The sequence below is a fragment of the Typopeltis vanoorti genome, chromosome 15 (genome assembly GCF_054136105.1).
Source record: "Typopeltis vanoorti isolate ZY-2024b chromosome 15, IOZ_Tvanoo_1.0, whole genome shotgun sequence".
Taxonomy (NCBI): Eukaryota; Metazoa; Arthropoda; class Arachnida; order Uropygi; family Thelyphonidae; genus Typopeltis; species Typopeltis vanoorti.
The window spans coordinates 12,760,924-12,784,769 of NC_143563.1; the positions used below are offsets into that span (position 1 = coordinate 12,760,924).

The 23,846-nt window shown below is 38.4% G+C and overlaps 1 protein-coding gene across 1 annotated transcript in view; it reads left to right on the forward strand.

Moving 5' to 3' along the window:
- LOC150098392 (cAMP and cAMP-inhibited cGMP 3',5'-cyclic phosphodiesterase 10A-like) overlaps positions 1-23,846 on the forward strand; it is a 534,534-nt gene that overhangs the window by 223,249 nt on the left and 287,439 nt on the right. Inside the window, exon 9 of the mRNA XM_090405194.1 lies at positions 4,262-4,321. Within this exon, the coding sequence (XP_090261320.1) occupies positions 4,262-4,321 (60 nt within the window). The remainder of the gene's footprint in view (positions 1-4,261; positions 4,322-23,846) is intronic.

Sequence of the window (23,846 nt, forward strand, 5' to 3'; positions counted from 1 at the left end):
GGCATTTACTACAGAATCCTTTCATTATTATGACATATCCTAAAATTATATAATTAATTAATAACTGACAAACAGAGCAATTATATGAATAATACAGTTTAAGCAAGAGACAAACAATATTTACAAGTCTTACTTATGTTATGGAAGATCATGTTGGATTCTGAAAGAAATACCAATAACTTTAATTTCTCTTCATTCAGAATCCAACACTACCACATCTACACTATTACTAATAACCCTTCCCTGCTTCGCATCATCCGCAAACAATTGAATATCCCCTTGCAATCCATGGACAATGTCATTGATATAAAGGTTAAACAATATAGGTCCCAGTACTGAGCCCTGTGGAACCCGACTTGTAACCTTCTGCTTTTTTGATATTGCTCCACCATACACAACTCTCTGATACCCATCGGACAGCCAATCTGACATCCAGATCCATGTGTTGCAATTTGAATATCAGCTTATCATGTGGCACCTTGTCAAATGCCTTTGCTAAGTCTAGGAAAATGGCAGTATATGCTTTTCCCTCATCTAATGCTCTTGTAACTTTATCATAAAAGGCTAGCATATTGCTAAAACAAGAGCACCCCTTCACAAATCCATGTTGACTCTCACTGATAACATTACCCTCATCTGCCCAATGCTGTATATGGTCCCTCACTATTTCTCCAAGATCTTACTAACTACTGATGACACACAAACTGGCCTATAATTAGGTACTTCCAGTCTGCTACCACCCTTTTGCAATGGCACTATCTTACCTTCCTTCCATTCCATGGGCGCCTTTCCCTCAGCCAGACTTTCATTGAAAAGCCAGGTGAAGGGCACTGTCAGTTCCTTGCCACATTCTCTCAATTTTTTTGATACTGTATGTCTATTCATTTTCCAAGTCAAAACCATATGATCACTCTGTTCAAATGGTGGGAGAGATGTCATCTCAGTTATTATCAGCTCTTCTGATGCTATAACCGAATCCAAAACTCTTGAACCTCTTGTTCCCTCTGTTACATGTTGCATAAGAAATTTGTCCCTCAAGAATTCTAGAAATTCCATTCCCTTATTGCTACATGCATCTTCTTTTCCCTGATCTATACTGCTTTAGTTAAAATCTCCCATAACAATCATTCTTCTTGCATTTGCCATGCTCAACTGTCTAAACATCTCCTGTTCCCCACCCTCTGTGCTCCTTGGTCAGTAGCAACACCCCACTAAATATCCTGTCTTGCCTGCCTCCACCTCACAACATATGCTTTCAAAATCATTAGTGTCACAGCCTTCCAAAGCCTCCACTCTTAGAGGACACAAGTTGTCACTTATCATAAGCAGTACTCCACCACCACGCTTTCCCTTCCTATCCTGCCTGAAAAACGCTGTCCCCCACTACTCCTATTCCTGTTATTATATCCTCTTCTGTCATCCACATCTCAGTGATCCCAATAATCTTTGGCCAGGCTGATGCTATCAGTGCCATCAATTCCTCTCCTTTATTCTGGATACTCCTGGCATTGGTGTAAAGCATAAAAATGCCATTGTTTCTATACCCAGCATTATCCCCTCTAGATGCTATTGGGCTCAGTGTTACCTGATGTCGTTGTCCCTTCTCCCAACTACCCATTCCCACAAGAGGCTACCCCTGCTATCATTCACCCTGGGATGCACCGACTCGTTCAGAACAGCAATCTCTCCAGATACCTACGTCCTCCTCATTCAAATGCAAGTGGTCTCTCACATACAATCCCTCTCTGTCCTCAAACACCCTCCAAGCATCCACATATTCGAATCCTCTCTTCTGACACATTCTCGCTATTATGCCATTCAATATCATCGCTCTTCTGCTCAGCTCGACATTATCATACCTAGGCAACACACACACACTATCTTTCCTCTCTGTGTCTTCTTTCCTACAGCCTCAAGGAAGAATCTCATATCTCTCACCACTCAAGTCATTTGTTCACTCGAGTCAGTTGATTGTGCTTTCACATTATCATGAACTTTTCAGTAGGATTCCAAATGAGCAGAAGTCAAAACATTGTTTTGACTTCTGTCAAAACTGTACAAGAGCAGTGCTATAACAGATTTCCAATTATAGACCAGTCTGTATATCTCCAGTTGATTAAAATACGAGATTTGATTGGTACAGGGTTATTTACAAAGGCCAGCATGAGTTCGTAAAGGGAGGGTCTTGCTATAGATTTACTTGTATTCTCTGATAAAGAGATGAACACAGGAAATGTATATAGTTATATTTTAGGAGTTTGCAAAGCTTAAATTGACTGCTTCATAGAAAGTTATTTTTATTATTATTATTATTAAAATCTAACCTCCATGGAATCAGAGGCTCATTGTGGGAGTTATACACTATCACACAGAAAGTACATCCAATCATGCCTTAAATTGATTCAATGTGTCTACATTCACAATACACTCAGGCAATGTATTCTACTCACCAACCACTACTCCCTGGAAACTACTCACCTCCTTATGCAGTTTCCAGGGATGGCCTCTTGTTCTACCCCCCCTCTCCCATTCTATGAAAAATCTCTTCCATATCATCCTGATAATAACCACTGATAACTTTTATGTCTCAATCATATCCCACCCCTTCCTCCTCCTATTCATGAGGCTTTGCAATTTACATTCTGTCAATTTGGCCTCATACTCCACATTCCAAAGAAAATCAATTTGGCCTCATACTCCACATTCAAAAAAAAATTATTGAGCACAGATTTGGTCACTGGGTTTTCCTGGATCCTTTCTAACATATCCTTGTTGCCATGAAAACCCAGTGACCAAATCTGTGCTCAATAATCCATATAAGGACTTATACAATGGCATCATAATTTCTTTATTTCTGCATGTCAGAGTTCTTCGCATCATTGCCATTATCCATTGTGATGTCTTCACAACTTGTGTGATGTAGGGTCACACTGTAAGGTCATAACATCTGCATATCATCAGTTAAACCCATTTCAATATCATTAATATACAAATTGAACAACAATGGTTCCCAAACTGACCTCTGTGGCACCACTAGTGACCTTCCTCTTTTGGGATACTGCACCCCCATATACAGCTTTCTGATACCTGTATATCAGAAGTATACCACTGTATATGCATCTCCCTTATCCAAGACATTTGTCACCTTGTTATAGTACATAAGTAAATTAGTCAAACATCACCTCCTTTTAACAAACTCATGCTGACAACCAACCACAGAGAATAGTGTTGTTATCAACCCATTTCAGTATCCTAGTTCTCACCAAATTGATATACTTAAAGGATATTAGGTTTGAATAACAGAATAGTGAGATGAAAAGGGGATGGGCTGTCTATTAAATGTCAGATGTTTTTTCATAAGGAAGTGGTATTTCTGGGGAGAGTTATAAGGAGTGATTCTGATACTATCTCTTAAGGAAATTTAAATAGACCTCAGATTGTTCATGTGAGTGAGGTTGCAGTTTTAATGTTGCTGAGTGCAAGGTTTGCATTTCAGAATGTGGGAAAGTAATAGAGTGCATTATATTGATGGAATTGAATTTCAAGGGATGCATTGAAAGAGCTGTGAAGATTACAATGTATTGCTGATATATCAAGGAATATAAGAAAGTAGTTGTACCACTGTACCTGGTTTATGATGTGAAGAGAAACCTCTCAAACATGTCCATAAATGACTAACTAAGATTCTAGAATGTTATAGTGAGAGGAGTTGAGAGAATGTAAATTAAATAGTTGTAAATTAGAGGGGATTTTACCAGATTAATATGCTAAGTATTGTTCACAGAATATTGGGCCAGGATAGAAAGTCCATTCTACCAATACATTCTGAAAGTTATATTGGGTATGTTGAACAAGAGATTCGGGAAGAGTGATAGATGATGGATGAGTGGGATACATTGTAAGTGCCGAGTGTGTGAATGAAAAGATGCTATATGATGCAATTTTTTTTTTTATATCCCTGAAGTCATCCCATAATGAGTCTGCTTATTAATGATGACCTATTAATAATTCCCCACTTGGTGATAATGTTTTTAGACATATGTCTTGTGTAGGAAGTACCAGAGAAAGAGTTTGTGTAATATATAAAGCATATGTAATTAAATTGGGTTTCCTGCATTGAGTCTGTAGAGTTTGTGACAATGATATGTATTAAAATAATAACATATGAAAAGGAAATTTTTACTTTTCTGCAAGAGTTAGTTAATACGGTTTCTCTGCATTGGAATAAATTTGAAATATTTTCATACTCTTTACTTTTCAGCTAGTGAAGTTCAATCAGTGTTATGTGTACCAGTAGTTCCAACTTTGGAGGAACATTCAGGTAATCTATGTGACATTGTTAATATTCTAGTGATATTGGAAATTTCTTTTCTTTTCTTTTTTTGATTTTTTTAAATTAAAATTAAAAGTACCTATTTAAATTAAAATTTAAGTAACTTAAATAAGCTGATTCTTGAGAAATTTATTTATTTCATATGCAAACTACAGAAAACATAAGAACATATATATAAATGATTAAAAGCATACATTTAAAAGCATCACGCATCCAGTGACTAATATACTTAAAAGACCTAGTTAGCCAAGTGGTTAGTGAATCTGCTCTCCAGCCAAAAGGCTGTGGGTTCGAATCCTGCTGTGGGCATGGATGTTTGTGATGGTGGTGGTGGTCAGCAGTAGATGGTGTTGGCGTAAACAATGATGGTAGTTCCGGTTGATGGAGTGGTGGAGACGAAAGTTGTAGAGCTCTCCCTTGATGAGTCTTTGGACTCCCTTGAGATGTTAAGTAATAATAATAATTACACTGCATTAAATCTTCTCAGGTACATGTATTATTAATGTCTATTAGGCAGCATTGCAGAAGATGATCCATGGTTTGTGTTTCACCACATGAGCAACTGTCATTGTTATATATCCCCGTCTGCCCATATTCTGCTTTGATCTGCCCATTCTGGAACGAAGTCTATTCAATGTCTTCCATCTTTGCCCATCTAGAAGTAAGCTGGAAAAAAGATATTCATTTAAGTTCAGAGTCTCTGGAGATTGTTCTTGCCACATGGTTGACCTTGTGGCTTTTATGGAATCAAACAACGGTTCCACCGAGTGAGTAAAACTTTTCCTTGATCTAAGCCTCCTATGTACTGCAAAATGCCGGTATTTTCTCCTGGAAACTCGGGTTTTTCATCCCATAAACTCAAGAAAATCGACTGTAGAACCCACATTATTTTTCAGACATTAAATATATTGTGGTTAAGGACCACGAGATGGCGACACCTGTTGAGCAGTCTCTCTTCACTGTGTGCTGATTAATTAGTGACAACCTTGGGCCAGCTATCTCTGATTGGCTGCCAGTGGAGATTCAATTGCCCACTCAGTCTCCAAAAGTTAGATAGGGCTAAATGACCTCGCCTACTTCCTATAAGGGAATAAAAAGGCATTAGCAGATTTAAAAATGATTTTTTTTTCATTCAGGCCTCCATGGAGTCAAAAGACTCATCACAAGAGGTCCTTCCTAGGAAACATAAGGACTATCAAGACTAAAGGCGGGAGGTCCCCTCCTAGGAAACAAAGTCTGTCATACCACTCCTTGAACTTGCTGACCATTCTCACTCACACCACTATCAGGCAATGCAATCTATGGTTCAACCACCCTCCATGCAAAGAAACCACTCCTCACCCTCTTGCTCACAACTTCCAGGGATGGACCCTTGTCATCAGTCCTTCCTACTGTTCAACCAAGAGAAAGAACTCCCCAGTGAGAGAACAGTTAAGAGGTCAGCCCTGTAACCACCTCTCAACAGTTTTAAAAGTCTCAATCATATCACCACTCCTTCTTCTATCTACCAAACTCTACAGTTTACAATCCCTTAGCCGATCCTCATAACTAACATTGTACAGTCCTGAAACCATCTTTGTTATCCACCTCTGTACTCTTTCCACAGTGTAATTTATACCCTTCAAATCCTGGAGGCTCCAATGTTGAGAACAATAGTCTAAGTGTGGTCTGATCAGGGTCTTATACAACGGAATGATAACTCTTTTATCTCTACAGACCAGCGTCCTTCTCAGTATTGCAGCAATCTTCTGTTTACCTTTACCACTTTTGCAGTATGTCCCTGAACTTCAGGGTTTTATCAATCGTCAACCCCAGATCTCTTGTCTCCCCTACTTCTTCCAGTACAACTCCTTCGATAGAGTACGAAGTGTCCCATCGATGTGTCCCAAACCTCAAGACTTTACACTTTGCTGCATTAAACTGATATCCTCATTAATTTGCCCATCTGGTTGTTGTTTCCGCTCATATCTACTTTCTGTTGTCCTTCTGATATGAGGAGTTGTTTGATATGCAATACCAGACAGTGAGTATATAGATGGTCTATTTTTGAAGGCTTAAGGCAGCTGGTAATGTGCTAACATGTTTCATTAAGAACCTTGTCAATAATTTTGTCATGTGACAATCTTTCTCAAACAAGGCTATCATACTCGACTGTCGAAAAGCTAAGTGCCAGTGCAAAGGTGCACAGTACTTGTGGACTTGCATCCCACCGAGATGATGGTAACTGGTGCAGAATGGTATCAAGTGTTTCAGTATTAGCTACTATCCTCTCTATGTGTTGCTTATAATTTACGGTCCTATCTAGTGTAACACCTAAGTAAATTGGATATGGATGATTGACCAATTTCAAACCATTCCATTCTGTATTCAACTCTCTCCTTGCCTTCCTATTATTATTATTATTCAGGCGTCACTGGAGTCAAAAGACTCATCACGGGAGGTCCTTTCTAGGAAAACAAAGTCTATCAAGACTCATCATGGGACGTCCCTCTTAGGAAACACAGTCCATCATACCACTCTTTAAACTCATTGACCATTCTTGCTCTTACCGTTCTATCAGCCAATGCATTCCATGATTCAACAACCCTTCATGCAAAGAAACCACTCCTCACCCTCTTGCTCACAGTTTCCTTTCGTAACTTCCAGGGATGGCCACTTGTCATCACTCCTTCATGCTGTTCGATAAAGCGAAAGAACTCCCTAATGTCAACCCTGTAACAACCTCTGAACAGCTTAAAAGTATCAATCATATTACCTCTCCTTCTTCTATCCACCAAACTCTGCAGTCCACACTCCCTCAGCTGATCCTCATAACTAACATAGTCCTGACACCATCTTTGCTATCTGCCTTTGTACCTTTTCCACAGTTAATTTATCTCTTTCAAATCCTGGGGACCAGATCTGAGAACAATAGTGTAAGTGTGGTCTGATGAGAGTCTTATACAATGGAATAATAACCCTTTTATCTCTGCAGGTCAGTGTCCTTCTTATTATTGCAGCAATCCTCTGTGTTACCTTTACCACCTTTGCAATATGTCCCCTAAATTTCAGGTTTCTATCAATCATCAACCCCAGATCTCTTGTCTCCCCTACTTCCTCCAGTACAACTCCTCCCATAGAGTATGCAGCATCCCATCGATGTTTCCCAAACCTCAAGACCTTACATTTTGCTGCATTAAACCGACACTCCCTCCTTCATTTGCCCATTTGCTTATTCAAATCCTCTTGCAGGGCTACCACATCTGCACTATTACCAATAACCCTTCCTAGCTTCACATCATCCACAAACAACTCACTATCCCCTTACAATCCACGGACAATTTCATTGATATAAAGGTTAAACAGTATAGTTCCCAGTACTGAGCCTTGTGGGATCCCACTTGTAACCCTCTGCCTGCTTGAAACTGCTCCACCATACACAACCCTCTAATACATCAGACAGCCAATCCTGAATCCAGTTGATCAACTTGACATCCAGACCCATGTGCAGCAACTTAAATATCAGCTTATCGTGAGACACCCTGTCAAATGCCTTCGCTAAATCCAAGGAAATGGCAGTATATGACTTTCCCTCATCTACTGCTCTTCTAACTTTATTGTAAAATGCTAGCATATTACTAAAACAAGAGCACCCTTTCACAAATCCATGTTGACTCTCACAGTTAGCATTACCCTTATCTGCCCAATGCTGTATATGGTCCCTCACTAATTTCACCAAGATCTTAACAACTACTGATGACACACAAACTGGCCTATAATTAGACATTTCCAGTCTGCTACCACCCTTATGCAATGGCACTATCTCACCTTCCTTGGGCACCTTTCCTGTAGCCAGACTTTCAATGAAAAGACAGGTCAAAGGAGCTGTCAGTTCTTTAGCACATTCTCTCAAAACTTGTGGTGAAATACCACCCAGTCCCACAGCTTTACTGACATACAAAGTACTCAGCATCTGGAACACACTCTCCTCCTGCCTTCTAAACCTCAAACCTGCCCTATCCCTCTAGTATTAAAATTTACTCCTCCAGGATGAAATACTCCAATAAAGTGTTCATTGAACAATTCCACTATGTCCTTTCCATCAGTCACTCTATTCCTGTTTTTATCCCACAATGTCATTTCTCCTTGTACTGGTCACATAGCTAAAAAATTCCCTAGGATTTTCTTTAGGTCTTAGGACCAGTCTCTTCTCATATTCCAGTTTCGCCTTCCTTACTCTACTAGTCACTCTCCTGGCCTGCGTTTTATATTCTTCATGCATCTGCTCTTCACCTGTCTCTTTATATCTTTTCCAAAGCCTGTTTTTCGAATGCAGTTCCTGTTTAATATTTTTTGCCATTCACTTTTCTCAAATTTGAGTCCTCTTCTTCACTCGTGGAATACAGCTTACTATTGCTGCTAACAGATATTTTTTTCACAATTTCCCAAGCACTAATGATATCCTGTCCTTCCAATTCCTTGCTCCATGAATTTTCCCCAAGTTTATGTTTAAGATTATTATAATCATCTGCCTTATAATGTCACATACGTCTCTTTGATACTCCTGCATGTCTGTTCATCTTCCAAGTCAAAACCACATGGTTACTCTCTCCAACTGGTGGGAGAGATGTCATCTCAGCTATTATCAACTCTTCTGATGCTATGACCAAATCCAAACAAAACTCTTGAACTCTTGTTCCCTCTATTACATGTTGCCTAAGACATTTGTCCCTGAAGAATTCTAGAAATTCCTTTCCCTTATTGCTACATGCATCTTCCTCTCCCCAATTTATACTGCCGTAGTTAAAATTTCCCATAACAATCATTCTTCTTGCACTTGCCACGCTCAACTGTCTAAACATCTCTTGGTCCCCACCCTCTGTTCCTTGATCTGTAGCAACACCCCACTAAATATCCTGTTCTGCCCACTTCTACCTCACACCATATGCTTTCAAAATCATTAGTGTCACTGCCTTCCAAAGCCTCCACTCTTAGAGGACACAAGTCTACACTTATCATAAGCAGTACTCCACCACACTTTCCTTTCCTATCCTGCTGAAAAATGCTGTACTCTGCTACTTCTATTCCTGTTATTATATCCTCTTCTGTCAACCACATCTCAGTGATCCCAATAATTTTTGGCCAGACTGATGCTATCAGTGCCATCAATTCCTCTCCTTTATTCCGGATACTCCTGGCATTGGTGTAAAGCATAAAAATGCCTTTGTTTCTATACCCAGCGTTATCCCCTCTAGATGCTATTGGGCTCAGTGTTACCTGATGTTGTGTCCCTTCTCCCAACTACCTATTCCCACTATCATTCACCCTGGGATGCACCAACTCGTTCAGAACAGCAATCTCTCCAGATACCTACGTCCTCCTCATTCAAATGCAAGTGGTCTCTCACATACAATTCCTCTCTGTCCTCAAACACCTTCTAAGCATCCACATATTCCAATCCTTTCTTATGACACATTTTAGCTATTATTTTATTCAATGTTACTGCTCTTCTGCTCAGAACTTCACTATCATACCTAGGCAACACACACACACACAATCTTTCCTCTCTGTGTCTTCTTCGTACAACCTCAAGCAAGAATCTCATATCTCTCGCTGCCCAATTTACATTACCACTCAAGTCATTTGTTCCTATCATCATAATCATCTCATCCACCTTTTCACCTCTCTTAATTGTCATAACCACACTCTCTATCATCCCCCAGGCAAACACTCCTGAAGCATCCTATCTTGAACACCACGGATCATTGAGTCCCCATACATTGAGTCCCCTCTCACCACCCTGTTCCTCAATTGCTCACATGCATCCCTCACTTTCTCTCTCTCTCTCTCCTCTAACTCTGTCACTGGTTCCAGTGCTCTCTTGCATTCCTCTCATTCCCTCTCTTCCACTGTTCCTATTCTCTCCTCTTCTACCATTGTCATAACTCTCTCTCATTCCCTCTTCTATTGTTCCTATTCTCTCTTCTATCATTCCCATAACTCTCTCTCTCTCTCTCTCTCTCTCTCTCTCTCATTCCCTCTCTTTTACTGTTCCTATTCTCTCTTCTGCCATTCCCATAACTTTCTCTCATTCCCTCTCTTCTGCTGTTCCTATTCTCTCCTCTTATATCATTCCCATAACTCTCTCTCACTCCTACTCTGATTTGCCTTGCATTCATCTCTTCCATTCACCTAATCTCTTCTTTCATCCTTCTCACCTCATTCCCTAAACATTCCACCTGCTCTTTCAGCTCATCTATCTCTCTCTTCTAGTCAGCCCCTCTCATCTGCCATTCATCTTCCCAATTCAGACCATCTCCAAATACTTCACTATCATTCAACCTTTCCTTACTCCCCACTCCCATTATTTTATTCATATTTCTCTCACCCTCTATCATACCACTCATCTTTCTATACGGATAATCTCCCATCTCTAACACAATGAGGTCAGTTATGGTCTCATCTAGGTCAGTTATAGTATTCTCTAATTCCTAGTTCCTCCCATTGCCTGCATTTTGCACACATGTGTATTCCCCCTTCTCTCACCTGCCACATATACAAGTGTCAGGACGGATACATTCCACCAGTCCCAGATGATACAAAATCCCATATGATATCGCGCAAAATGGACTCCTTAAATGGGGGAGGACTTGGTGATACACCATTTGCTATCGTAACTGCCGCTGCTGCCATTATTCAAAATAGTGTCGCAACTGAATATGTATAAGGGAGTATAACTATATAAGTAAAAGTACAATTACAAACAAAACATTTAAGTGTACTAAGTATAAATAAAATAAAATGAAACTAAATAATGAAATAAAACTAATAATGAAAACTTATGTTTCTTCTTCTTGTCTTCCACTGTTATGCTTCCGATTCTGACGTCGTCTTCTCGGTAATCAGAATACACAATATAGCACCATCAACTAACTTCTAAAACAACCACTGACAGACACTCATATTCAGAAAAACAATGTAGCACTACAAAAATGTAGAAAAATAGACTATTCACTGATTAAAAAAGCACTTTTTTTTTTTTTTAGGACATCTCGAATTCCCTGCCACGTTCTCTGGCGACTCTGGCACTCCCCTCCAGAGATGGAAAAGCCACATTTGAGTTTTACTGGGATTTGGTTTCAGTTGGTTTTTATTATAGTAAGCTTCTAGTTCTTGTTTGAGCTGATTCTCAATGTTATCAAAATTTTGACTAACGAGCTATTGCCCAGTTATCTGCATGTAAGAAGATTCTTGACTGTGGGTTTATAGCTTAATTAGTAGTACATATATTGAAGAGGAGGGCAGGGAGCACACTTCCCTGGGGGGGGACCATTTTTCTGGATATGCCATCTGCTCTTTTTTCCTTGAAATTCAACAAAGAATCTCCTGCTAAATGGCAGCGACCTAAATACCTCCATTAACCAATAGCTGTTTGTCATGCTATAAATTTTGCCTATAAGCCTTCTAAGATTTAGTGTGGCATATGCTGCTGCTGCTGTCAAATCTATGAATACAGCTTCTGTTGCTAATCCTCTTTCAAAGCTGTCCTCAATAAACTGTGTTAAATTTAATACTTGTCCAGTGCATGATCTTAATGGTCTAAATCCTTCGTGTTCTTTTATCAGCACTTTCTCTATTTCTGGATTTAATCCATTCAAAATTAAGAAATGAAGTTAATGACTATTATTACCATAAGACATGAGTCCACAAAACTCATTGGAACATCAGCTCTATGTGATATCTTGCTTAAATTTATTCATTTGTATTTTTTGATTCATGTTTGCACATTGAGTTAGATGTTCAAAGTTTCTGATAATGCTTTTAATGCATAATATGATAGTTGCCAAGTTATATTTAATGAACTTATGTTTTTTCAGTACATCTTGATGCTCTGATATTGTCAAAAACAATATACGATAAAGAAACATGCTACATTATACAAAATTACGATTCCTGAATAGCATACAGCAAGTTGCATGACATCTAACCTCCAGTCAGCAAAATTTTCAGGCAACTGATTGTAATTTATGCCTTGGATCTTGAAGATCCATGTTTGTCCTTTTTCCTTGATCTTAAACTTATTTGAATCCTGTTTAAAATTGATCATGAGTTCAATTTTAAACACGATTCATTTAAATTTTTTTTTGTTTTGTTTTGAAAAAAGTATCCTTTCTGTTGTATTATAGTTTCTAATAAGTTAATATTTAAGTCACACTTGGTGAGTTTAGATAACAGATTAATGGATTAAATTGGAAATTGGTTTTCTGAAAGTGTAAGATAGAGCACTTTTAGGAAGAAGCTAGGTTTCAAAGGACTCAGTTTGCAATGGTTCTTGATAATAGTGCAAATGCCATGGGTCTTTTTTTTGGGAGGGTGGGGGGTAAATAAACAGGAAAGATGAGAAAATTAATGATGAATTCAATTTACTAATCTAAATGCAAGGTTTGAAAATTTGGGAACCAGAGATTGGAAGCTGCATATGCTCTTAATGGAGGTGAAAGAGGTAGAAGGAACAAGGCATCTTGTGGTGATGGTAGATAGAAATTTGAAGTTTAGGTAACATATTGAAAAAACGTTGTGATGATAACCCAGAAAATTGCTGCAGTTTTGAAGAAGCTGTTGAATGGCAGAAATAAGAATGTGATTGCCATTGTATAAAGTCATAATCAGAACACAGATTATTGTGCTGATATCGAGACACCAGGATTCGAAAGAGATAAAGTAACTTTGGAGGGAGCACAGAGATAGATAACCAAAATCATATTGGAACGACAGAAGAGCGGTTATAATGATAGACTGAGGATATACAATCTGCAAAGGCTGGGGGGGGGGTAAAAGATGATTGAGATAATTAAGCTATTGAGAGCTGTTGTATTTATTGTATTGTCACTAGAGAGATTTTTTATAAAGAATGAGGGGAAAGGAACCAGGAACCTGGACGTTCCAAAAGGAAGATGCAAGCAAGAAAGTGAAAATACAGGATCAAGGAATGCATTACCTTAGAGGGTGGTAAGAGTGCAGACTGTGAATGAGTTTAAAGAGTAGTGAACTTTGTACCATCTATGACAATTCTTAAGACTCCGTGGAGGTCCGGAATTTTATAATAATAATGAAACGAATTTTCAGAGCATAAGCAGCAGAGCAACACAAACTAAGGTCTAGTGACAAATTATGCAATATATGGAAATCACGCATTAGAAACAGTAATGACAGACCTTGAATATGCTAAACAATTCATGTTAATGTGTGTATTTTTGACAGGAAGAGATAGTTAGCTCAATGTTGTGATTAAAGAATATGAAGGTGCAGTTATGAAAATTGTATAAGAGAAGTGACAGAACTCAATTATTATTATTAATATTATTATTATTCAGGCCTCCATGGAGTCAAAAGACTCACCGTGGGAGGTCCTTCCTAAGAAACACAAAGTCTATCAAGACTCATCGAGGGGAAGTCCCCCCCCCTGAGAAACACAAAGTCTATCATACCACTCCTGAAACTCATTGACCGTTCTCACTCTCACCACTCCATCAGGCAATGCATTCCATGGTTCAACTCCATGCAAAGAAACCACTCCTCACCCTCTTGCAAACAGTTTCTTGTCATCACTCCTTCCTGCTATTCAACCAAGCGAAAGAACTCCCCAGTGTCAACCTTGTAACCATCTCTCAACAGTTTCAGATTTAGACCAATTTGTGTGTGTGTCAGGTGTTGTAGTCAAAGTGTTAGTGAGAACAAGGATCTAGAATTGGTTTGGCAACAGTGGTATTCTTTTTGATGGACAGCATGGATTTGTTAAAGGTTATGCTTCAGTAATCTTCTTACTTATTACAATAAGGTGGCAACTGCATTGGATGAGAGAGAGAGAGAGAGAGAGAGATGTATACACAGTAGTATACTTCAATTTTGCAAAGGCCTCTGAGAGATTACCAAATGATAAGTTGATAGTCAAATTAGAGCAGATGGAGTTGGATGTTAGATTAGTGCATTGTGTTGGAGATTGACTGTCTGATAGGTATTAGCAAGTTGTGTATAGGGGGAGGGGAAGCATTATTCCAGAAGAGGAAAGTCCCTAGTGGTGTGTTTCAAGGGTCTTTTTTTTTTATGGCCATTACTGTTTAACCTGTATGTTTATGATATTGGGGGAGGGGAAAGTTTGAGGGGGATATTCAGTTGTTTGCAGATGATGCAAAGTTGGGAAGAACTATAAGAAGTAGAGCAGATGTTGTTGCTTTATAAGAGACTTGAATAGAATAGACTGAAGGAATGGACATGGAAGTGGGATTAGGTTTGGCGATGTTCTTCTCCACCTGAAATGGCAGATTTTAAGGAGTAAAGAATATGCATCAAATTTTGCTTCAACCTAAAACAAACTGCTGCAGATACAGACCAAATGCTTATGGAAGTTTAGAAGTTGTCAAATTGACTGCAGCCAAAAAAAAAAAAAGTGCATCAAGTTCATAGCAATGTCATTTTAAAGATGATTTTTTTTTTTTGACATCCAAAGTATTTTCCACGGGGAAGTCCTCTTCCCTTGCCGAATTGGCAAGTTTAATTGTGAGCTTTTGAAGCAGCTAAGGAAGAACATTTGGCACAATTATAGACAAGCGGAAGGATGACCGGTTCTTCACCATGGCTCATTGTTAGACAGTTCCTGGCTTCCCAAAACATGGGAATCATTCTTTATCTTCCCCTCTTCTCTCCTATTCACCTGACCATTCCACCAGTGCTTTTCCCCAAGACAGACAAAATTCTGGCTGAGATGTCATTGATTTGACACAATTGAGGATCCAAGAAGAATCACAGGAAATGCTCAACACAATCACATTTGAGAACTTCTCCGGATACATGGAAACATGGATAAACTGCTGGGATCATAGTATACATTCCCAAAGGGGAATACTTTGAACAAAACGGTGGAAACTAGGAGTTTATGGTCAGTAATTTTTTTTATCATCAAATTCTCCAAAGTTTTGGGTAGCACATGCATGATATAGGGACCTCCTGCAATAAGTCTTTGACTCCATGGAGGTCTGTGGGTAATAATTAGTAGGTTGAGTTAGTGAATAAGGGAAGTGTGGTGTAATTATGGTTGATTTTAATTATGGTAATATACTTAAATATATAAAGAGCCAACAGGCTTCATTTCGGCGATATAAACATTAATTAAATTAAGGGGATATTAGATCCCACATTGTTTTAAAACTGAATAAGAAACTCAAAGATTGGAATCCAAGAGTTTCATGCCGAATATGATATAAAAAACTATAAAAGTATCGGCGAATACTAGCATGAGTTAAATGCAAGTAGTCCTAGAACGTAGTACAAACACGGGCAACTCATTGCAAAAATCGTGCCTAAATAGCTGAAATGTTTTACTTGTTCCACAGGTTCTCCATTCACAACACAGTTGACATTTTCAATGATTCTGCCTATTTTCATTGTCTTTGTCTTTTTATTGCTGACCTTCATACCATATCTATTACAACAGCTATTCAATTTAGTCAGAGAATCTTGCAGACTTGTAGCAGATTTATTTAGAAGTATAACATCATCTGCATAAAGCAAAGAGCTGACATTAACATCTCCAATTTTGATATCATGTTTAATACCACTTTCCTTCATAATGTGATCCATATAGATAATGAATAACAGAGGGGATAATGTACATCCTTGTCTCACACCAGATTTAACATTAAACCATCTTCCTGTACTTCCTTCAATTCTAACTGCTGACTTACAACTCAAATAAAGACTAAGTATTGCTTGATATAATGCCCCATTGACACCATATAACTGCAGCGTATTGAATAGCTTCTCTCTTGGCACCTTGTCATATGCCTTTTCCAGATCGACAAAACTTAAATACAGATCTTTGTTATATTCCCATGCTTTCTTGACTATTTGTTGTAAAGTGAAGATCTGATCCTGACAGCCTCTATTTGGCCTGAATCCAGCTTGTTCTTCACCAAGCTTTTCTTCCACAATTCTTCTCAACCGTTTCTCAAGTATACTTGCATCGATCTTGCCAGGAATACTCAGTAGGGAAATACCTCTGTAATTCTCACATGCAGTTTTATTTCCCTTTTTATATATGGGTACTATGAGAGCTCTACTCCAGTCATCCGGAATTCGTCCCTCTGTCCAGGCTTTCTGAAATATGCAGTGCAGCCACTGTAAGACTCTTATACCACCATACTTCAGCATTTCTGGTCGAATATCATCTACTCCTGCTGCCTTTCCACATTTCAAGCCTTTGATGGCTTTTTCTACTTCTAGTATGGATATGTATTCCTGACTGCATTCCTGGTCAGTGTTTTTTATCACTGTGCTGTCATCACTGCTTGTTTCATTTAGCAGTTTTTCAAAGTAATTACTCCATACTTCAAGGATATCTTTTTCTCCTGTTTTCATGTCACCTTTATCATCTCTAACTCCTTTTACAGCACTCTTTTCTCCATTCCTAAGCTTTTTCAACAACCTCCAGAATATTTTGCCACCTTCTTGATATTTATTTTCTATATTCTTGCCAAAGTCCTCCCATGACTTTTGTTTAGCTAGTTTTACACAGCGTTTAGCATTCTTGCATTTGTCTTTATATTCTCTAAGAGCACAAGCTGACTTATTTGACAGGAACTTTTGGTATGCTTTCTTCTTTTCCTTCACTGCCTCTTTAACTTCCTGTGTCCACCAGGGAGTTCTGATTTTTTTATCCTTACAGATAACCTCACCACATGCCTCTCTGGCAGAATCAATCAATGTTTTCTTCAGAGTTTGCCACTGAATCTCCAAGGTTTGATTCCTGTTCTCAAACTCTTTCATTTTTTCTTCAATAATCTTTGTGTATTTTAGCCTACAGTTCACATCTGAGAGCTGCTCAACTTTTATTCGCTTTAAAACTTTCTTACATGTTCTTCTTTTCAATATGAAATTCAATTTTATCCTGCTCAAGACTAAACAGTGATCACTTCCAATTTCAAATCCTCTGTATACTCTGGTGTCCTGCACCAGGACATCACTATTAACAATAACATAGTCAATGATACTTTTATTTCTTGCCTCTTCTCTCCATGTGAATTTGAGCACATTTTTATGTTGGAACATAGCATTAGTAATAACCAGTCCATGTCCTGAGCAGAAATCCAGCAGGTATTTGCCATTATTATTGGCTTTGCTCTATTCTCCAAATTTTCCCAAAATATTTTTGCATGTCTGACAATCATTTCCAATCTGCTATTTAGATCCCCAACAAAGACCAACGTTTCATTTTTCACTGTGTCAGTTGCTTTTTCTAAAGCCTCAAAAAATTCCTCCACTTCTACCTTAGTAGAACCTTCTGTGGGACCATAGGCACAAATAAGTCTCATTGTCCAGTTCCCCATTCTCATATTTGCCCACATTACTCTACTTGAGACTGACTGCCATTCAAGAAGATTAGCCTCATATTTTGTGTTGAATACTATGGCTACTCCTTCTTTTCCTTGATTGTCATTGCCTGAATATAACATTTTGTATTTATTGCTCAGAAAGATCTCACCAGTTTTGGTCTTTTTTGTTTCAGTCACCCATATTTGCCCACATTACTCTACTTGAGACTGACTGCCATTCAAGAAGATTAGCCTCATATTTTGTGTTGAATACTATGGCTACTCCTTCTTTTCCTTGATTGTCATTGCCTGAATATAACATTTTGTATTTATTGCTCAGAGAGATCTCACCAGTTTTGGTCTTTTTTGTTTCAGTCACCCCTATTATGTCGATCTGGTACTTATCTAATTCCTCAGCTAGCTCCATTTCTTTGCCATTCAGGCTTCTTACGTTGATAGTACCGATCTTTAACTCTGGTGATGTTGAGTTGGGGTTTATTTTCAGATTTGTTCCAGTAGCTGACTTTTCGCTGTTCGCCCTGGTTCCCTGGCGAAAACAATGGGCGCCTTGTTTAACCGGGCGACGCCCCAGCCGGCATGAAATTTTGTCATGTTGTACCATCATTCTATATTTTGGTTTAACCAATAAGAATACAATTTGGTCGGCTAAATCCCAAATTTACCAGCCCGTCCTCATCCATTCAGTATCCAAGTAGATACCCAACAGGGTGCACCACGAGAAGGTGAGGATTGGACATTAGGTCAGAAGCCCTGGTCGGTTCTCCACATTCCTTTAAAGGCTATGTGGAGGTCTCCTCTCAGTTATACAGCTTTGGAGGTGACTAATAATAATAATATCCTTGAACTCACCCATAGCACAAATGTACTATAGGTTTATAGAAGTCTTTTTTGGGTGGGAGCCACATAAAAAAATAATGATGATGATGATGATGAAGATAATAATAATAATTGAACAGAGTGTATAATTTAGTACTTCCTTATACCTTCATTTCATTGATTTTTCCAGAGCTGTTGAAAGTATTGATAGAGAGACATTATGCATAACTGCCACTGAATTCCTGATAATTATGCAAAAATACTAAAAGTAATGCATAAAGATATTGAGAGTTGGGTTTTTGCAAGGAAGCAGCATAATGGTTTGAGTGTATATTATTATTATTATTATTATTATTATTATTGCACCCTCCATGAATCGACAGACACATCGTGAGATGTTCTACTTACAATTCTTCTAAACTTTGCATCATCAGCAAAATAACTGAAGATCCCCAGGCAGTCAACATGGTATAATGTTTACAAACAAGTTAAAACAGCAGGGCCCAAGAACAGAACCTTAGGGCACACCACTGGTTACTCTCCTTTTTTGAGACACTGCTATATCATACACAATACGTAGATGTGAGCTATAAAAAAATTGTTTTGATTAGTGTATTAACTAGCTTAAAAAAATGTTTTGATTAGTGTATAGTGTGGGTTTTTTTTTATTTATTTTTTATCACAAATGGTGCTGCATTTTTTTAGTTTGGATACAAGTGTCCTTCAGCAGCGTTGTTGTTGGAATTTTTTTGTTGTTTATATTGTGATTTGTTATTTGTTCGTTTCTGCTTCTGAAAACACATCTATATAGAAATGCATATCAGCAGTACGGAAGGCTTTGGTACAAAGATCTAGCTCTGTCTTGGATTTTTTGCAGTGGATGCATTGCAAAAATTGCTATATATGTGCACAAAAACATGCGAAAGATTTGTGGACTGTTTGGGTAAACGAGAAGAAGGAAAGTATTAATGTATGTGAAAAGTGTCTTGATAGATTAGAGCAATTAGAAATGGACGCAAGTATCGGGAGCATAGTAGAAGAGTTTAGGCAACAGTTAGTGAAAATGAAGAGTGAAACAAAACATCTGGAAGAGGATACTAAACATCTAAAGAAGAGATTGGCTGATGAGAATGAGAAGGAGGAGTCAAAGGATAGTCGTATAATCATTGTATGGGGACTTGATCATTAGAGATGTGATGACTAATAAAACATGCACAAAACATACTTTCCTGGAGGAACAATGAAGCAAATAACTGATGTGTTGCAGAAAAGGAAAGACCAGGCATTAAAATTAGTGGTAGTTGTTGGCACAAATGACTTGGTTCAGGGAAAAAAAGAATGTTGATAGAGACTTGAGGAAGTTGTTGCAATAGATCAAGAAGAATAGTGTTGTTCGAAAAGTCGTAGGTGTGTTGCCCAGATATGACAACAGTTGTAGATGTGATATTTGCAGTAATATTTCCTTCCCTTTTGGGCATTGCTCAACATCATTCCCATCAGTATGGAATACACTCATAAAGTGCTCATGTGATTGTTCCAGTGGTAGCTTTGTCATCATCATCATCATCATTTATCAGCATTCATAATCATTCTTCCTCTTGCTTGTCACTTACTGGTAGAACTTCTTTGGATTTCTAGATGGAACCATAGAGGGACAATAACTGCAAAATGTGGTCATCGTCTTCCATGTCCTAGGTAAATAACAAGATCCTATTAAATATCTTATTATTTTATTTATTTCAAGCTCACACTAAATAGTTTCAATTTATCACATATACTGCCATATTTTGCCTCAAACCAGTGAGCATACTTGCTATCATTAGCTGCAACTCCTCTTCTCCATTTTTTGTTTTATTCTATATTCTATATTCCTCCATTTCTGTTCTTGCCCCCATGTCATCTTCAGTTAACTAAGTTTTGCATATGGTAATAATCCTTGGATCAGCTAGCGCAGTTCATGGCACAAAGTCATCATCAACACTGCTTTAATTATAATAAAAAACATAGTAATCTAGGTGAAGTCCAAAAGTAATGCTAGTGGCATTACTTAATTGACTTTTCATACCAATCTGAAAACATCAGTCCTCCCTTTCTTTCTTTTTATTTCCTTCAACTCATCTTCCTTGGGGACTTCAGAACTTCCAGTCCACAACTCAAATTGGATTTCCCTTCTCCAGCTCCAATGATTAAGTTTTCAATGGATGTGGAGTTATTTCCTATTAGCAATGATCTAATGCAAATTATCTGTTGTCTACTAGAATACCAACTAATCATCACCATCCTACCACTACCTCTTGAAGTTTTCTTAACCATTTCTCCTCCAAATATGCTGGAGCTATCAGTTTTCTTGGTAACTCAGAACATAACCTCATCTGAGTCCTTTTCTTTGGCATTATAATGATGCTAAATGGGATGATTTCCCTAATTTCTACTCTCCTTTCCATGATCTGATTACTGCTTCCATTCTCCCAATCCAGGCATCTGCTGTAATGATCAACTTAAAGGAATGATTCTAATTGAAATTAATGTTTTCATCCCCTTTACCACTCAAACAAAATCTTTGACCTCTATCCAAGACTTAGAGTCCATGATACACCTTCAGAGTGTGTCTGAAGTCTATATTCTGTATGTTGGACTGCCATCTGTCTCTTCTTTCTGTGTTCAGGTGATCAAGAAGTTTCCCAACAATGTCTTGTGAGTGGTTGGTTTGAAATTCTTCATACAGTCTTTTGTGTATTTGGAAACCTCTTGGAATACAATGTCGGGCTGCAGAGAGGATTGTTCCCACATATCTTTTATAGCTGTTTGGCTTAGGCTTAATGAACCATACAATGTCATTGAGTTTCCTCAAAGATTCTCCAGTTTGCTTGTGAAAGTTCCATCTCAGGAGGGGCATTGATTGGGTTGGTGGGACTCTTAAGTCCCACCAAACAAAACACACACCACCCAGTCATCCCACCTGAAGGATGACTGGGTGGTATGTGTTTTGAAAAAGGTAGAGAGTATTTGTCAGGTTATAGGGACTGGCATCAATTTGCTGTCAGTAGTCACAAAGCATAAATCAGGGTTGGTGTCAGTATTCCACCATTCAGAGTGAAAGGTGCCTATTTGTTGGGCATTGAAGACATGTTGCAGATTATTAATATCTACCCAATGTGCCAGGGGATTTCCATTTTCGTCACTATTCTTATATTTCCACTATGTCTGATGACTATTAAAATCATCCTGCATATATTGCAAGGTGACCATATAGAGGTAAAACTGACTGAGGCCAAGATGTACATGGAGATTTGTAGACATTTACTATTTTAAGACTGCAAGGGAGAAAGATTGTTACCGTTGATATATTGGATTGTTTTAGTTCCTGTGAGAGGAGCAGTATTCCTGTGATAGTGCTTCTTGCATATGTGGCACATGCATAAATTTTGGGGATGTGATCCCAATCATTGTATATCCAAGTATAATACTTCATCTTTTGCCAGCATTTGACAGGTCTTCAATATGTGCTTCAGTTTTTCACCAATTTTTCCCAAACTTGGCACTTGCAATAGCTTAAACCTTCCACTTCGACTTTAGTACTCAGACTATTGGACCTATATGAACTGCTGTAGATGTTGATCCCAATGTCTCGTGTTATTGGTGGCCAAAGTCACTTGTTTTGTGCTTTTGACATATATACTGCTCTCGATTGCCAGTAGTCTACAAAGAGGCAGTTTAGCATCCAGTATTGCTGCTGCCCATTTTGGGGGCATGAGCAGCTTAAGGATTGCTATGAATGTAGGCAACTCTTTTCCCCCCATCAAAGCCTTATATGACACAAGAGAACCATAACTTCTTTGCTCCTGCATGTTAATATCCTCCTCATTATTGCCATAATCCAATGTGAGGTTCTTACAATTTTAGCAATGTGACTTCTATACTTCAAAGCTCTGTCCTGCATCCCAGCCTTACCTACCAAATTTCAAGGCTTTGCACTTTACTCCACTAATTTGTCCATTCATATAGTCTGTTTAGATCCTCTTGCAAGGCCACAACATCTGCTCTACTTTTCATAGTTTTTCCTAACTTTGCATCATTGGCAAACACACCTCCAGTCAAGCTGGTTCCCAATGTCATTAATGTACAAGTTAAAAAATAATGGTCCCAAAACAGATCCCTGTGCACTCCATTAGCAACCCTCCTCTTTTGGGATACCACACTTTTCTGTACACAACCTGACATCTGTCTAGCAGCCAATAAGCTGTCCAACTCACCAGGCTGTTATCTAATGAAGAGCTCAGGAGACAGCTTGCAGGTGTAGCACGGAATGAGGAGTTAGCTGGAAAAGAGATCAATGCAGCTTGGGGGATTTTCAAAAACTATCTAGTAGATGCAATGTCTAAATGTATTCCAAGGGTGAGAAGGTTAATAAGGTAGGTGTGAGATGGATGAATAAAGAAATTAAGCATGCGATACAGAGAAAAAGGGCATTGTGGAAGCATAAGAGAAGTGGAAATAACCAATTTCATGAGGTCTACAAAGATCATGCAAGGAGGGTGACTTGGTTGGTGAGAGTAGCTAAAGAAAGGTATAAACAGCAGTTAGCTAATGAAGCCAAAAAGAATCCCAGGGAGTTCTTTTGATATGTAGCCAGCAAAAGAAAGAATGATTATGGAAGGATGACATTGATTGTAGAAAATGGTATAAAGACATCTGTTGCAGAATGTGTGGTGGAGATACTTAATGAGCAGTTCATAAAGATCTTTCAATCTTGTGAATGTGACTTCATGGAGAGATTGAGAGCAGTTGATGATGTGGAAGAGAGATTGACTGTAAATGAGTAAGAGGTGTATGGGAAGTTAAGCAAACTAGATGTAACTAAGGCTGTGGGACTTGATAATATATCACCATATATTCAGAAGGAACGTGCCAGGGAGTTGATGCCAGCTTTGACATATTTCTTTAATACGATCTTGCACTGGGTCAAATTCCTAAGGAGCGGAAGGACGCCAAGAATCTGCCACTTCATAAAGGAGGAGATGAGAACTCAAGCATCGAACTATAGGCCTATCTGTGCATAATGTGTTGTAGTTAAGTTGTTGGAGAAGCTTGTGAGAAATAGGATCCAGAATTGGTTGACACTAATGGTATTATGTTTCATGAACAGCATGGATATACTAAAGGGAGGCCATGTTTTATTAATCTACTTACTTATTACAATAAGGTGGCTGCTTCCATGGACAGAGAAGGATACACAGTAATATACTTAGATTTTGCAAAGGCTTTTGATAGATTGCCGCATGATAAGTTGGTAGTCAAACTAGAGTGGATGGGTTTGGATATTAGATTGG